General features: G+C 51.7%; 5 protein-coding genes across 5 annotated transcripts; 1 reads left to right on the top strand and 4 right to left on the bottom strand.

Annotated features, from left to right (window-relative positions):
* Window positions 1-3,311: 3,311 nt before the first annotated feature.
* On the bottom strand, window positions 3,312-5,516 carry M406DRAFT_289798 (4-cresol dehydrogenase; the record flags this gene model as incomplete). Its single annotated transcript, XM_040918870.1, has 6 exons — window positions 3,312-3,559; window positions 3,620-3,684; window positions 3,752-4,742; window positions 4,809-5,016; window positions 5,084-5,176; window positions 5,251-5,516. The coding sequence occupies 6 exons, from the start codon at window positions 5,514-5,516 to the stop codon at window positions 3,452-3,454; spliced, it is 1,731 nt and encodes a 576-aa protein (XP_040776533.1). The 3' UTR covers window positions 3,312-3,451.
* Window positions 5,517-5,750: 234 nt separating this feature from the next.
* On the top strand, window positions 5,751-8,021 carry M406DRAFT_339000 (putative monooxygenase; the record flags this gene model as incomplete). Its single annotated transcript, XM_040921413.1, has 6 exons — window positions 5,751-5,766; window positions 6,512-7,005; window positions 7,059-7,131; window positions 7,255-7,501; window positions 7,601-7,871; window positions 7,953-8,021. The coding sequence occupies 6 exons, from the start codon at window positions 5,751-5,753 to the stop codon at window positions 8,019-8,021; spliced, it is 1,170 nt and encodes a 389-aa protein (XP_040776532.1).
* A 1,053-nt stretch (window positions 8,022-9,074) lies between these two features.
* On the bottom strand, window positions 9,075-10,472 carry M406DRAFT_338999 (uncharacterized protein; the record flags this gene model as incomplete). The annotated part of the gene is made up of 2 exons (XM_040921412.1): window positions 9,075-10,241; window positions 10,308-10,472. The coding sequence occupies 2 exons, from the start codon at window positions 10,470-10,472 to the stop codon at window positions 9,075-9,077; spliced, it is 1,332 nt and encodes a 443-aa protein (XP_040776531.1).
* Window positions 10,473-11,594: 1,122 nt separating this feature from the next.
* Window positions 11,595-12,656, bottom strand: M406DRAFT_329464 (uncharacterized protein; the record flags this gene model as incomplete). Its single annotated transcript, XM_040920431.1, has 1 exon — window positions 11,595-12,656. The coding sequence occupies one exon, from the start codon at window positions 12,654-12,656 to the stop codon at window positions 11,595-11,597; it is 1,062 nt and encodes a 353-aa protein (XP_040776530.1).
* Window positions 12,657-13,909: 1,253 nt separating this feature from the next.
* Window positions 13,910-14,798, bottom strand: M406DRAFT_67994 (uncharacterized protein; the record flags this gene model as incomplete). Its single annotated transcript, XM_040925118.1, has 2 exons — window positions 13,910-14,701; window positions 14,769-14,798. 2 exons carry the CDS (start codon window positions 14,796-14,798, stop codon window positions 13,910-13,912), a joined length of 822 nt encoding a protein of 273 aa, XP_040776529.1.
* Window positions 14,799-14,935: the final 137 nt, after the last annotated feature.

The raw sequence follows: 14,935 nt of genomic DNA, 5'->3' as shown, positions 1-14,935 counted from the left end.
CGTTCAGCATGGTTCAATCTCTGTATCTAAGGCTCATGGCGGTGGCATGGGCGGGATGCACTGAAGAGGTCCGTGCTGTAGCGGGTCCAGGCTGCATGTACAGCATCGCTGGGGAGGTAACGCAGAGAGCACCACCGCCAGCATTGCACGAACGGGCGGCATCGTGATCAGCATCCGGCTTGGTTTGTTTGGCAGTCTCGGGCCAAGCACCGTTTCAGCTGCAGAGCTTCCCGGACCGGTCGTCCTGTTCTGGCCACTATCTCCAGCGGGTATGCAGAGGGCCGAGCAGCCATTGGGTTCTGCTCTCACACATGGCTGGATTATGTATGCATACTGATCAGACGGAACCTGTTTCGAACCTAAAACGTGAACGTTGCGCTAGTCAGTTGTGGCAACTGAACCAACGTTCAACGGCTTCACGGTTCGATCCTACGACACCAGGAACTCCATCTCACACCGTTGTACCCCGCAACGTCGTGATTTTGGGAGCGACAGGTGCCAGGTTCTGCAATGCCGAGCCTGAGGTTAGGGTCAGACAGTGCCTTCCCTCTGTCTAGGGTCATTACAGTGATCCAGTGATGGCAGATGAAATCATATACGATTGAGTTTCCCGATTTCGATCAGCATTGATCGACTTTCTCATCTCGTCTGAAGTGCCGCGGATTTGAGAGTGAATCGTGGGCAATCAGCCAACAGCTCTGCAAGTGGCATTGCTTCCACTCAGCACACTGGCCTTCGATCTGAGCCATGTCTTGTGCTTGGCCGCATTTTCAAACGGTGCGAGATCTCATATGGGAGAGCCTGAGACGGTAGCTGGCACCGGCGATACTGAAAATGATGGTTCGGTGAAGTTGACGTCTGTCATCCTCGGACATGGGTCATTACGGGATTGGTTCGAGAACTAGATTCACCCCTCGACAAATCAACTTGTCACATGACGCCGCTGTACTAAAGCCAACGGCTGTGCACAGCTTTGGTATCTTCATGACTTCGATAGCTAATCCGAAGACAGCCAGTCAGGCGCTCTTTAGAATGGAAACAATGATGGGAATAAAAAGAGATCGACTATGGGAACGCCACGGGCTGCCAGGGACATCTGCCGAGGGTTCAGGTACTTTTAAGTGTATATACTGTGTAGGATGCAGATGGCCCACGACTCGTCTGTCGGATTCCAGACTAGCATCTACCATGGACGAGAAGGACAACGACGAGGTCATTGCGCAATGCGGGGTTCGTAGTACTCAGTTCGGTGGACTTCCAAGTTTGCAAACGCGATAAGGAGGACGGCATCGCAAGCAATCGTAGTGCACATGCAGGACAGCAGAGTAGGCCTTGGAGTACAGGCGATGGTTCGGCAATCCCGGAGCAGAGCTCCCACAACGTCGTGCCCACTCCAATCTTTTATACGCCATCGATCGGATCTGGGCACTGTACCTTATCCAAGTAATTCTCGCCTTATGATCCTCATATGCGTGAATGGAGGTCATGGCTTGGCAAATAAAATCGGCACCACCACGCAGGACTGTCCTACGTTCTCCGCAGCCGGCTGGGCACGCCATTCGCAGCTCATCCGAAGGCAATATCTTCGAATACAGTGCCTAGAGCTAGTCAAAAAGTCACAGCGGCGTTGCTAAGTCATATCATACATATTGAGTGCAAGAGAAGGGTTGGCCCAGGGCCCTCGCTGCTGGATGTGGCAGACTATGAAGACCAGTAGTATTGGACGCATCTCATCGACTTACTTGCTTCTTATTTCCTCTTTCACCCCTTCAGTGCCCTCCCCACTTGCTTATTGTCGCTTAATTCCCTCCCCTTGTTCCCGCCTCAGATTTTTGTCTTTGATGTGGCTGCAGGTTTTCTCGAGGACTGAGCGAAGCGGTCAAAGCGCTCTGACAAACCTCGTCTACCAATTTGGGCAATACTCCGTTGTCGATAGGTGCTGTCGAGAGGTGTGCTTGGCTCTCGGGAAAATGCATGCCCTGCGATTGAACCACGGGAACACCTTTTGCATCGGGCCAGCGTGGGAGGTTTGGCGTTCCCTTTCTTGGTAGCGAATGGAGTAGATCACAGCGTCATGGCACTGCAGTAGCCCCAGCGGAAAATATCGCCCTGCGCAGCGTCTTTCGCCTTGAAGACATACACTACAGTCAAGCTCCACCGAAGCTCTCAGACAGGGTCTATCTGCCGCGGATGATCGTCCGTGATGCGCCTTGACGAAACGCTAGCTATATAGTATAGTCCGAGTGACATTTTGATTGTATGATCCTCTAGGTGCCTATAGTCTATGGTCACTGTGGTCACTGTGGTCATTGATCGCTTCATTCGAGAACGGACTGTGGACTGCGGAAATAACGTTCATAACAACTTCCTGGCTCCAGCTAGAAGCTAAAAGAGCGGAGAAAGCGTATACGCGCGGGCCTCCTGCGCTTGCGCCTTATGCCGCTTACTAGACGCGTATGGCAGTGTTGAGCCCAGCGCGTTCCACCATCGCCATTAACATCAGGTGATCATCGAGCAATCCAATTCGTCTTATCAAAGAGGGGCCAAAGGCTACCAAGATCGCTGGTCATACACTCGGCCCGTTCTTATACCCCCTGTCAACTTCCCAATGTGACAGATGTCGACGTTCCCAGGCAGCTATACCTCGAAAATTACCTATGTGGAATGATGCATTTCTCTTTTCAGATACTCCTCAGCTTCAGACCACGGCGAGACCATGCAGCGCCTCTACCATATTAGGACTGACAGTATCACATCGCATGGTTATCACATAGCATGAAAGAGGCCCAGCCCAGTAGGGCAATCCAAGTACGCGGCTTTAGCTTGATCGCCAGGTCTTTGAGTGACAAGTGCTTGTTTCGTCTGATTATCCTCGGTCTGTCGTTTCTGGTTGGCCTTGGGTCAAGAAACCGTTGCGGTTCGGCGGATTAAAGCGCCTGCTTTTGGCATCTGCGCCGGGGTTCTGGGTTTCACAGGCGGTCAGTCCCGGATTTTCATCACCTCGAGTAGGTTTTGTTCCTTGCATGAGCTTGGCGATGGGATAAAGAATGATGGGGGGTAAGATACATCATTGTCTGATATCTTTGAGCATCCTTGCCGGTGCTGAGATCGACGGCGATGTTGCGCAAAGTGAAAAGTCCAAGTAAATAATTACATCATCTGCTTTGGAGAAGTTCCATTCAGCTCTGTACTCAGAGGCATCAACTCATTGTTGTCCAAACTACTTACTTACACAAGGCCAATCTGGCTTGTGCGGTGCATACGGTGTATCACTGGCACTGGGAAAGGTTGTGAACCCTGTAGTGCAATATAGAATGTATAATCAACATGGAAATTCATAATATCAACTTCCTCTATGAATGCAGCCTTGGTGGAAAGACCTACATGCCCTCACGTCTCACGGAACGAATATTGCAGTGCCTGTCTGTCAGTCCCTCGTAGTCCTCCTCCCTCATGTTGCACCATCGTGACGGCTGTTAGTTGATCGCATCTCCCTGAACCTCTTTGGCCATATGCCCATTTTCCCGGGTGATAGCACGCCATTGGGATCAAGTGAGTCCTAGATACCATGGTTAGATTTCACGTCTTTCATGACAGACGAGGGCCGATTAGTGTATACCTTGATGGTCTCAACGAATCTGCGGTACGCGTGATCATTGAAGTCGAAGAGCTCGGCAGTTTGGTCTAAATAAATGTCCAGTGGATGATCATCAGTGTCCGTCCCCAAGTGTCCAGAAATTGAGAGGCTTACCCATGTGGTTGACGTGGGAACGATACTTTGCAAGCCCCATCCTCGTCCCGGCCTCAAAAAGCCCATTATAGGTGCTGTCGATGGCCTGCCGTTGTTGAGGATTCGTCTTGTCAAAGCACAGCATGCAGACAAAAACGGCATGTCTCTGCCCCATGAAAAAGTCGCACAGCAGATCCAAGCCCTGCGACTCATACACCTTTCGAGCAACAGTCACCCACTCCCTCATAGTCTTGCCATCTAACGGCACAATGGGCGAGTACGCGCCATGCGCACCAACACCACTGCCGTCCTGGGGATTGTAGTAGCTGACCATGGGGATCGAAAACATACTCGGGACACCCACAAACATCCCGCCGTACGGCTGCGGGACATCCAGCGCCTCCAGAAGCCCGCCGTCCTCGCCACCCGAGAAGAGCACATTGCGCAGCCGGCCCGTCGGCGCTTCCTTGCCCACCACGCGCTGGACCTCGTCGTACTGCGCCTGCAGGATGTTCTTGGGCCCGTACAGCCCCCACTTGACGGTCCAGAAGCCTACGTCCAGTTCCTCCTGCATCTCCTTCAGCCGCCACTCGGGGATCGGCCCTTCCTTGTCCCAGAAAGTGTGGCGCGGTGCTTTGATGGCGGACCACTCGACGAGGCTGAAGACGTAGACGACGGTAGGCAAGACACCGCTGCGGCGCAGCGAGCCGAACACGTCGGTGATAGTCTCGATGTCATCAAACTCGGGCATATCGAACGTGCACGCCATGAAGGCCTGCGGTTGTGGGGTCATGTGGATGCCCAGTTTGGTGACGATCCCGAGGTTGCTCTGGAGGAAGAGCCCGTCGATGGTAGGGCCGAAGGAGAGATGAGTGAGATGGGCCGAGGTCGAGGTCGACATGGCAAATTGGCCTGTTCTGACAATGTCGCCGTTGGCCAGGACGACTTCGAGCCCTGCCATGTTTTCGTGGTGGATTCCAGAGGGCACGAAGCCCATTCCACGATCCAGGGTCTAGAGATGTGGTCAATGGTCTACCCTGGCCCTCCCCAGTTCTCCTGAAGGTTGTGAGTAACGTACATTCCCAACGACGCTTCCCCACCCAAGAGATGCTGTGCTCGGCCAGACCTTGAGCTTATTCTTTGTGCAGTAGGCGTAGAGGTCGCCAAATGTGACGCCAGGCTCTACGACAGCATACCCGAATTTCTCGTTGACCTCTAGAATTTTGTCCATCCTGTGCAGATCCATGATGATGGATCCATTGACGAGGGGAGCAGGTCCACCATAGCTGGGAGAAGGGTCAGTGATGTATCCTTCGAAGAGGAGGAACGCTCTGTGTGGGAATTATCACGTACCCTAGATTCTTACCGCGCGAGATGGTCCATACTGGGATTTTGAAGTCATTGACAACCTTCAAAGCGGCCTGCAATTCTTCCACCGATGCTGGGCTAGCGGACAGTTCAGTATATGGTATCTCGCCCAAGCAAAGAATGGAATAGAGTCGGGTATGAGAGTAGCTCACCAGACAGCAGCACCAGGAAGATTTCTCTCATATCGTCCTTCCGGGATCTCATACGGGTCGACATATTCTTTCAGCGCCTCTCCCTTGAATATGGCACCCTCACCGATAGCTTTTGCGATCTTCTCGAGGGCGTCGTCGAAATCCTGTCTCGACACACCTGGAGGCAGGACGGCCGGAACACCCTCTACCACAGGTTTACTGAAGGTATCTTCGTGCGCGGCCTGGTAGACCGGGTCAGCATATCTAGAGCCCTGCTCTAAAACCATAATGACAACAGTATCCTTGATAACCTTTACAGAAAATCTCGCAGAGTGGTTGAAGTCTGGCATTTTGTTACCAAGGAATTTTGCTCCAAAGGATTTATGTAGCGGGATCTGTCTCCCACTCCAGATGTCGGTGCGGCCAAAAGAGGTCCCGAGCCACCGGTTGAATCTCATCGGACAATGAGGGTAGCAGGCAACTGCCTAGGTAGCCAAGAAATATATTCCACTTCTCCAACCATGACGGTACTGAAGAGCGTGCGTGACCCGAGGATGGGGTCAGGCGTCATTGCCAAAGAACCCTTGCATGATGGGGAAGCAGGATGATTTTTTAAACTTCATTGTGTAACTACATACTGACTCGACTGGAACTTTTATTGGAGCAACGGTAATAATCAATACTCTTTGATTTGTAAGACTCATGAGGTAGCACGAGTTGTTCGAAAGAAGCACACTACGCTCTTTTCAGTCAATATTACCCCGTATTGGGTCGAGTTCCCAAAGACACATGTTTATGCTGGACCGTGACAAATTACTCTTGTGTGTCATCTGTCGAGGCACTGTGTACAGAAGCCCCGCAGTCTCCGCAACCACTGCACATCGCATATCGTGGCTGGATCAGTGGAGGATCCCAGAGAGACCTGCACGGCAGATCAAAGATCATGGGGTAAGCGGAATATCGGAACATAATAAAGTCCCGATATTTGTCTTCTGTAATAAGTAAGACCTAATTAGACAGCCACAGCTTAGGAGTCGTAAAACTTATCCCAACAGCACAAATCAGTCATTACCACCATTGTTTGCCACTTGCTATACCGATACTCATACAAACCCCGGATGGAACATTAAGAAAATGTCGAGCACACCTGAGAAAGACTTCAAGGTGAGTACCGAGACCACAACTCAACAAATCTTGCAAGCACCACACTGACAGCAAAAGGTGATCATCGTGGGTGCGGGGCCCGCAGGGCTCATCATAGCTCTACTATTGGCCCAGAAAGGCATCCGGTCGACCGTGCTGGAAAGGTCCGACGACATAGACCACAACCCGAGAGCCAGCTTCTACAGCAGCCCTACCATCTACGAGCTAAGGCGAGCCGGGCTGATGGAGGACATCATGAAGAAGGCATTTGTTCCGGACGGCGTCACTTGGCGCATCGGGGGCGGGAAGTTCGAGGAGGTCTGTTCAGTCAAGTCGGACAATCCTCCAGGAGCCGAGACGATCATCTCGTTGCCTCTAGACGAGCTGCTGCCTTTGATCGCAGATCATCTATCTCGATATCCGTCTGGTGAGATTTTGTTCAATCACGAGGTCGTGTCTCTTGGTCAGGACGCCAGCAAGGCGTGGGTCAATGTGAAGACCCCGGATGGCGAGAAGCAGCTCGAGGCGGATTATATTCTGGGCTGTGATGGCGCGAACAGCAAGGTCAGGCGAGAGTTGTTTGGCAGCAATTTTCCTGGCTTCACGTGGGACAAGCAGATTGTGGCAACGAATGTGAGTACATCCAGCGTCGGAGTGAAGGGAAATCCATCTCACGAAAAATCTAGGTGTATTATCCCAAGTTCAAAGAATTCAATTGGACGTCGTCAACGTTCCAGATCCACTCGGAACACTTCCCGAGTAAGTTCAAGAAACAACACAAGTCTCCTCGCTCATCCCGCTTTATGTTTTCTTGGCACCTTGCTCCCCCACAGCTTGGCGATATCCTCGAGACTGACCGAAAACCTAAAATAAATAAAAAAGTGATTGCTCAGCTCTCCAATGACGGTATGCTGCGCATCACGTACGGCGAAGAGGGCGGTCTGACGACGGAGCAAATGCGAGAGCGTCAACCGTGGAAATATAAGCAGTTTGTTCCTGGGGCTCCTGAGCCCGACGAGTACAAGCTTGTGAACTTCAGCCCGTACAAGATCCACCAGCGGTGCGCAGAGAGCCTGAGGAAAGGTCGGTTCCTCTTGGTAGCCGACGCTGCTCATGTGTGTAATCCCTTGTAAGTGATCTGTCCGCGACTTGTTCACCACCCAGCATCCCCCCCCCCCCCCCAATAGAAATAGGAGCAGTGTCTAATCTGGAAATAACAATACCTTAGTGGTGGAATGGGGCTCACAGGCGGTTTAGTTGATGCGGGCAACCTATATGACTGCCTATATGGCATTGCAACTGGCCAAGCGGACGATAGCATCCTGGACAAGTATTCTGAGATCCGCATTCAAAAGTATAAGGAGATCATCGACCCAATCTCCAGCGCAAATATCCGGCGTCTATGGGATCCGAGCCCGGAAGCCATCAAGGCGGATCCTTTCTTCCAGGCTGTCGAGCGCGGCAAGAGGGACAAGGAGTTTCAAGAGAAGATGAAACAGGTAAGTAGTGGACTCTTCTCTTTCATAAGCAAATTGTATAAAGTATTTCTGGTAGGTGGGGAGTTTCTGACTGGAGTATAGGGTATAAATGCTGTGATGCATGATTTCACCCAGTACTACAAGCCCAATAAGGTTGAGGAAGATCATTGAATCGCGATTATACTAGAAAGTACATGGTCAATGCTCATTGCCATTTAGATGTTAATACATCTTCTGGGGCGAAGAAAGAGTCGCAAGCACATGTTGAACTTTGAATGTGGTCTGTCGTTGGATTTGGACAGCTCTGTGAGAGCTGGAGAAATCGCCTTGTAGAAACATTTGTGTCTTTATTGCGAGCGCTTGTCAATGCCTTATTGTCTGAGAACAGAACAAACATTGACAATGGATCAGTATTCAACTACAAGGCCCATTTGTTGCTTGTTATAGAGAATCAGCGTTTCTGTAGCATTTTCAGCTCGCATATAAATACCAGCATCGTCAACGATTCGGTCTTGCTTTCCTCCATCTCCTTCACCCATCACCTCAGTGGACCAGCGCCCAACACTATAGGATCAACAATCAGAAGCCGAAACTCATTTCATCTCGAAGACAAGGCCTCTCTATATAGCAAGTACCACGTCTTCGAGAACCGAAAAGATGTCTTGGTCTTTTGATGTTGTTTTTACCCTTGCCGCCATGCTCATTACCGGCTGGCACATGATTTTGTTCAAGTTCTTCCTTGAGCACCGTGCTATTATGGTAATCCTACTCGACAAACGTCACCTGGCCTGAAGAAGCCCTGCTGGGACTGAAGCGCGTGGCTTCGTGGAGCGCTTGTACGGGTGAGAACATGAAAACCTGGAGTTTTGTTCCCCAACCGGGCGAGACTGCACGCTCTGATCGAGGTGAGACATCATCCTACGTTGAGCTTAGTGATCTGCATGTTCTGCTGCCCAAGGGAGAGAGGTAGGTTGGTCATTCGTCCACGCCATTTGTGCTTTGAAAGCCTCCTGCGCGTATTTTTATTTTATTTTATTAGATAACTAGGTAAGTACTAAAGATGTCAGATTTAATACGAGAAGGCCTTTTTGGAATCCTAGCAAAATGACATATTATAAGACTTCACGAGGTCTCGAAGTCATCTTCATCGTAGAGGGATCCGTGTTGATTTGAATTAATAATATTTTTGTTGTTTATGAAATGCAATAAACGCCACATAAATTGCTAAGGCCATATGGCATATTTGAACCCGTCAACACGAGGGTAATCTGCCTCCATGCCCATGATGATGCTGTACTCATCTCTTAATAAGTCAGAACCCTCATTCTCGAAGCTCGCATACTTGCTGAGCTCGTGCCTCCGAAGCGCCACGTTCCACGAGAAGCTCGAGTGCGCAACACCCATGAACGCACTCGCCTTGAACATGATCAGGAAATCCACCAGGGCCTGCTGGTCAAACGTCATCCCTTCCAGCCGGCGCAGGTCAGCCCCCTGGAGCAGGTCGTATTTGGTCACCACCGTGACGTCGTTATTAGTATTAGCAGTATTCCCTGTCACGGACGACCCCGTTGCGCCAGCTCGCCAGCGGCGCAAGCTGTCGGCAAACATTTCGACCACAGTCTGGTTCCCACAGGCCACATAGACGACGCCGAGCCCCGTGCGGTCCAGGTACCGGAAATGCTCGGCGAACTGGTCCCTCATGCGCGAGAAGCGCCACTCGTCCGGGTCCCAGGCCCAGACGGCGTCCTTCTCCAGCCTTAGGTGCGCGCCAAAGTAAGCATCTGGATTAATCGCACTTGCCGGGTTGATGGTGGGCGCGTGGCGCTGCTGGAGCTCGTAGAGGACCTTGGCAGCCAGGGCGCGCGTGTCGTTCCGGAAGGAGAGGATCTTGCCGAACTCGTGGGAAGCGGCGTCGCCGTCGTCGCGCACGGGGTATTCGAGGTAGGACTGCTCCATCTTGATGTGCACGGGGGCTTCGCGTCGGACCTGCACGTTCTGCTGGCGCAGCCACTCGTCAAAGTTGCGGCGCCACTCGCGGGGGTGCTGCAGGCCCTCGCGCGGGTGGTCTGGCTCGAACTGGTCCCCGAGGAGGGGCAGAGGCTCTGTTGCCCTCTGCTCGTAGAAAGGGAAGTCTTCCACGTGGTTGTAAATGCGCATGCCAGGGCATCCTTCTGTGAGGTGTGTGATGAAGGCTTCGCGGTCCATCAAGTACTCGAGAGGTACTTCATTGGGGCCTGAAATGTCGGAGAGGTCATTCGCATTGCGCAGGGCCATGGAGGGAACCACGAGTGCGCCTCCGCCGTGGATAGCGTACCGAACACATTTCAAGATCTGGTTGCGCAGCATGCCGATGCCGCCATGTTGGCCCTCGCAGGTGAAGAGAAGGCCAGGCTGGAATGTGGTGCGGGCACATATTTCTTGTATAGGCTCGTAGTCGATCGGGGCAGGAAACTCGACTCTGATGGCCTGCTGAAGGAAGGCTGTTTCTGCATTTTGTTGGCCGGGTTCCTGCCCATATATCAGTGCTTCGATCTGATCGTGAACGTCGAAGCCAAAACTCCAGATTAGAACGAGAGCGGCGGCCAAGAGGATCACCACCCATGGGCGGGTTTCGTAAAGCATGGTCGTCGCTTTGCTGTGACAAAGAAGAGAAGGTTGACGAGAGAAGGTGGAAAACAAATCATCTTGGCTCTGAGGCGGACTTGGCAGATAGATAGACGCATTTCGAATCCTTGTATCGCATCACGAGCCAGCTCTGCTAGGAGGGCAGTTTAAGCATCGTAGAGAACCGGGGCCGCCCTGGCGTTGCAGCGTTGCAACAGATGGTTTCACTTCACACCCCCCCGGCCCACATGCTACAGGTTGCTCAAGCTGATGTTAGACTAAGTGCTATGGTTAAATCTTAGCGTAGGGGTACGGCGGTACACCGTACATGGTACTCCGTAACAAGCTAGAGCTCGCAAAGGGGTCATCAGGAGTCTTGGCAACCTTCCCTGGTGGAAAAGAGAGACTTGGTTGGTCAAGACATGCTTGACACTGAGCTTGTTCGATTTCCTGGGGAATTCATGTCTCGGTAGAGATTTTGCATGCCAGGTCTCATGAGGTTCCATTACCGGGGGGGGGGGGGTACAGGCTACATTGACAGCGGGGCTGAAGAAAGAAGACGAGGGAAGGAAAGGGGCAGCCAGCTAGTTGAGCCTAGCAATTAAGGCTATCTACAGAAATGGACGGGGGCAGGTGCCTTCCAGGCTGCACGGACCAGTGAGTCCCAACTGTCCCTCGTACGCCATCCGAGGAACAGGGAAGCACAGCAAAGAGAATTTCAGATCATAATCATTATTCAGTCTTGGTTAATGCTGAGTGGGGCTATCAGTAGTCCCTTCGTGTGTATCAAACCCCAGAAACCCCAGAAACCCCAATCTTGAGCCCCTTCCCCCCGGGCGATTTGTATTTTTTTTTGGTTGCAAGAAGGAAGGAAAAAAAGAAGGACCGTCCTGCTAATGAAGACTGGATCGCTTTAGTAGGCTCTTCCTAGCCCTAATCAAATGAGCAGTTCTGCCAACCAGTGAGACCGAGTAGCTCGAAGAAAAGAAAAAAAATCAAGATCAAACAGCCCAAGATGTCCGCCTCCCCAGATTCGCGACGTCAAATGACCGTCCTCTAGGAGTCGTCACAATCATTCATCAGCACGCGTATTCTCGAGGGCTCTCTGTCTCTCTCTCTCCCTCCACAGTGCATCTGGATCTAGGAATCCAACCGAACGCAGCGAAGAATCTCCATGGCCATGGCCTGGCGCGTCGCAGCCCTGCGCGCATCGGTCCAAAATGCTCCAGCAACAACCAGATTTGGCGAGTGGACCACCGCCATTCCCAGTTGAATCTCGTTCCCATACACTCGAGGGCCATCCCTGATGATGTCCTCGAAAATAAAGACGCCGTTGAGGAGCTCTTGCAGCAGATTCGCCCCGCGGTTCTGACTGCGTAGGAAGCACTGCAGAAATGGGTACATCTGGCGATAGGCTGCCCGGGCCAGGTTTCTGCCGACGAGAATATCCCAGGCGGAAGGTCCCATCATGCCATTGGCAGGCACAGGACCCAGGTCATACCGGAATCCTCTGCCCTGCTGTCCGTAGAACCAAAGTCCATGGACACGAACAACCTGCAGGTTGACTGCACGAGTGAGGGAAGCCAGGGCTGACAAGACCATTGGGTCTTCTGCCCTGGCCGGCGTGCGTCTGTAGAGCTCCACGTGTCGCAGCTTGGTCACGGTGTTGTGATGGAGGGTGAGCAGGAAGGTCTGCATGGCCTGGGCGTTGAGGAAGTGGAATCTCTGCATATAGAGGAATCGAAGGCCCTCGCAATAGACCAGGCGGCAGGAACGCAGGAGGGCGGGATTGATGGTTCGTGACGCCATGTTTCGCCGGCGCGAAGCAGTGGACAGCCTGTGGATGTCCGTGGACACCTCGCCCCAGCACCACACAGCAGCCTGTCTCCGGCCTGAGATGTCGCTGACCGTGGAAGTCTCGTTGATGTGCACAATATGGATCGGGGAACCCAAGGCCCATTCATACACGTGTTCGCGGACCTCAGCAGGTAGACGCATGAAGGGGAACACATTAGGGCTCGCCTGTGTGGTGACTGTAGGACGGTTGATGGAGACTTCGCTGTGCTCGCTGGGGATCTCATTCGCGTTCTGATCATCACTGTCCATGCTGTCCTCATTCTGGTCATCATTGTTGATGTTGTCCCGCATGATATTGTCCTCGTTGTCAATGTAGTCAATGTAGTCATTGTCCAGGTCGAGCATGGTCACATCGTCCACCTGAGGCTGTATGGAACCCCTTTGTCTTGTTGTCAGCATGCTTCTTGTTGATGCTGATGTGGGAGACGCATCAAGAGGCAGGTGGTATCAAGCTGGGTTATTACTGGTAGCAAAGGAAGGGCTCATACATTGTGTTGGTTTGGGGCTGTTGCAAGACAACAGAGATGGAGTGTGGTTAGTATGTATCAACCAAGATTGGAGACCTGACTCTGCTGGTTGATGATTTTCTTGATTCAAGGAAAGGAACCTGCTGGGTGGGATCGATGGTTCATTGTCGATAACAGGTGCTCTTTCTGTCAATAGAGGGAGAATAAGAAGGCTCACGTGTGCGTGGTTGATGCGTTGTTTATGGTAGAAGGAAGAAATAAAAGAAGCCTTGGGTAATTGCCAGGTATGGTGTTGCTTGTGGTGAGTGGTAAAAGGACGAAGGGGGCATATGACCTTGGGCAGTTGATAGCTGTGTGTGTTTAGTTGAAAGGCGCCCAGGGGCAGGACCTATGTACTGGGAAACTCGATGATGTGAGAAAGGGTATGAAAAGGACGTGAGAAGGATGTGAGAAGAATGTGAAGGTAATTGACAAAGAACATTCATCTGCTGGAATATTTATCTGGTTGTTGTGCACACACATAAGGCAGATAAAGCAGCAACATGTACCAATAAGGACAGCTGACAGGAAGGAGTCTTCAATCCTCGACAAATATTTGACTCAGCTGGTGGAGATCAGGGAGCTTGAGACGATCCAAAAAAAAAAAAAAGTCTACAAGAAAGCAGCCATATGAAGACAGCAAATAGTACAATATGTGGAGTAAATAATTCCATCTCCTTGGTGTCGAAAATACCTGCTGGAGCGCAAGAGGACAAGGTATTTGCTTGACCAATCATGGTTCCAAATGACTTCACACGATGAGATCTTGTCTTATTTAGCGTTGGGTGGCCCTGCTCAGCAGGAAGCTGTGCAAAAGTAATGTTCACAACCGTTCATTAAATTTGGGAGTGTTTCCATAACAAGAAGCTTCAACGCCCTTCTATGCAGATACCAAGGAACTCATCGATTAGAACTCCTTTACCTTAAGCCCTTCCATCCAGTGAAATCCCCTCCGATGCTCCTGTCCACTTGTAATGCAACCAGAGTGATGTTTAACCATTAATGAGGGGAAGGAAAGTCTGTAGAAGGGGATAGATGCAGTGCATGTAAAGAAGTCCTCCAATGATCCCGAGAAAGCTTTTCAGGCCTTCTTCACTGCTTGTCCATTTGACTCATTTTGTTCAAACGTCGAGCCGTAAAGCCCTGGAAGCGTTGGACCCACTGCTTAGACTCAGCATGTGTAATCCGTCGGTTGCTCGTGACTGCAGGCTGTGGCCAAGAGCTTCCACCCATTGCTCTTTCAAGGTCCTGCAGGCGTCCTGCTCTGGCAAGGAGGGAGACCAGATGGTCAGTGTCAATGGACGTCAGATAGGCCTCGATAGTCTCTTCGAGGCAGGAGGCGCCAGCTCCTGCCAGCAGGCCACTGGTAGCCTGTTGCGAGCCAGCAGCAGTGTTGGCGGGCACAGGCTCTGAGGCCTGCTTTTGGGAGGCCTGCTCCTGAGGGGAGTTCTCAAGGAGGATTTTGTTCAGACCAGCTTCTCCAGCAAGCGTGGCCTTAGGCAGAGGGGCTGTGTTCTGGTGCGTGTCTGAGGAGGGGAGCATCTGCTTCATAGTCGAGTGCTGTTGCTGTGGCTCCGTGCTGTTTTCCATTTTGTCAGGAGACAGTGCAAAGGTCTCGGGGTCCAAAATGCTAAGATCCTGCATAGAAGCAGAGGACGTGACGTTGCTGTACAGGAAGCCATTCGGCGAGGAAGAGTTGTCTGTGCTGGTGTCGACCAACGAGATAAGCTGAGGCTGCTCCTGAACAGCAGGCTGAGAAGGCTGGGGCATCTTATAGTGGGTATTGTTGTCTGGAGATATCGCCAGGCCCTTTCCTGAGCCAGGATGGTTGGCAGTGGCGTTGACAGCAGCCTCTTTGGTCACCTTGTTGACAAGCTCTGTATTCTACTTGTCGTCAGCCTCTGACTGCATCTTGTTATGATTCTAGAGAGATGCACCCTCGAATACTTACCATGATGCCATCCACTTTGCGCATAGCCATGATGCTGATCCTGACAGTTGTGGTGGGTTGAGTAGGTTTGGAATTGAGGTTGGTATTCTTGAATAAAGTGCAAACGAGGAAAAGGAGGATCTGAATAATGCCAGCATTAAAAGATGGGGGAAGGCAGTTGGCAAGAA

The sequence above is a fragment of the Cryphonectria parasitica genome, assembly GCF_011745365.1.
Source record: "Cryphonectria parasitica EP155 unplaced genomic scaffold M406scaffold_4, whole genome shotgun sequence".
NCBI classification, from domain to species: Eukaryota; Fungi; Ascomycota; class Sordariomycetes; order Diaporthales; family Cryphonectriaceae; genus Cryphonectria; species Cryphonectria parasitica.
The sequence above is the reverse complement of the archived record's forward strand: the minus strand, read 5'-3'. Positions and strand labels throughout refer to the sequence as shown.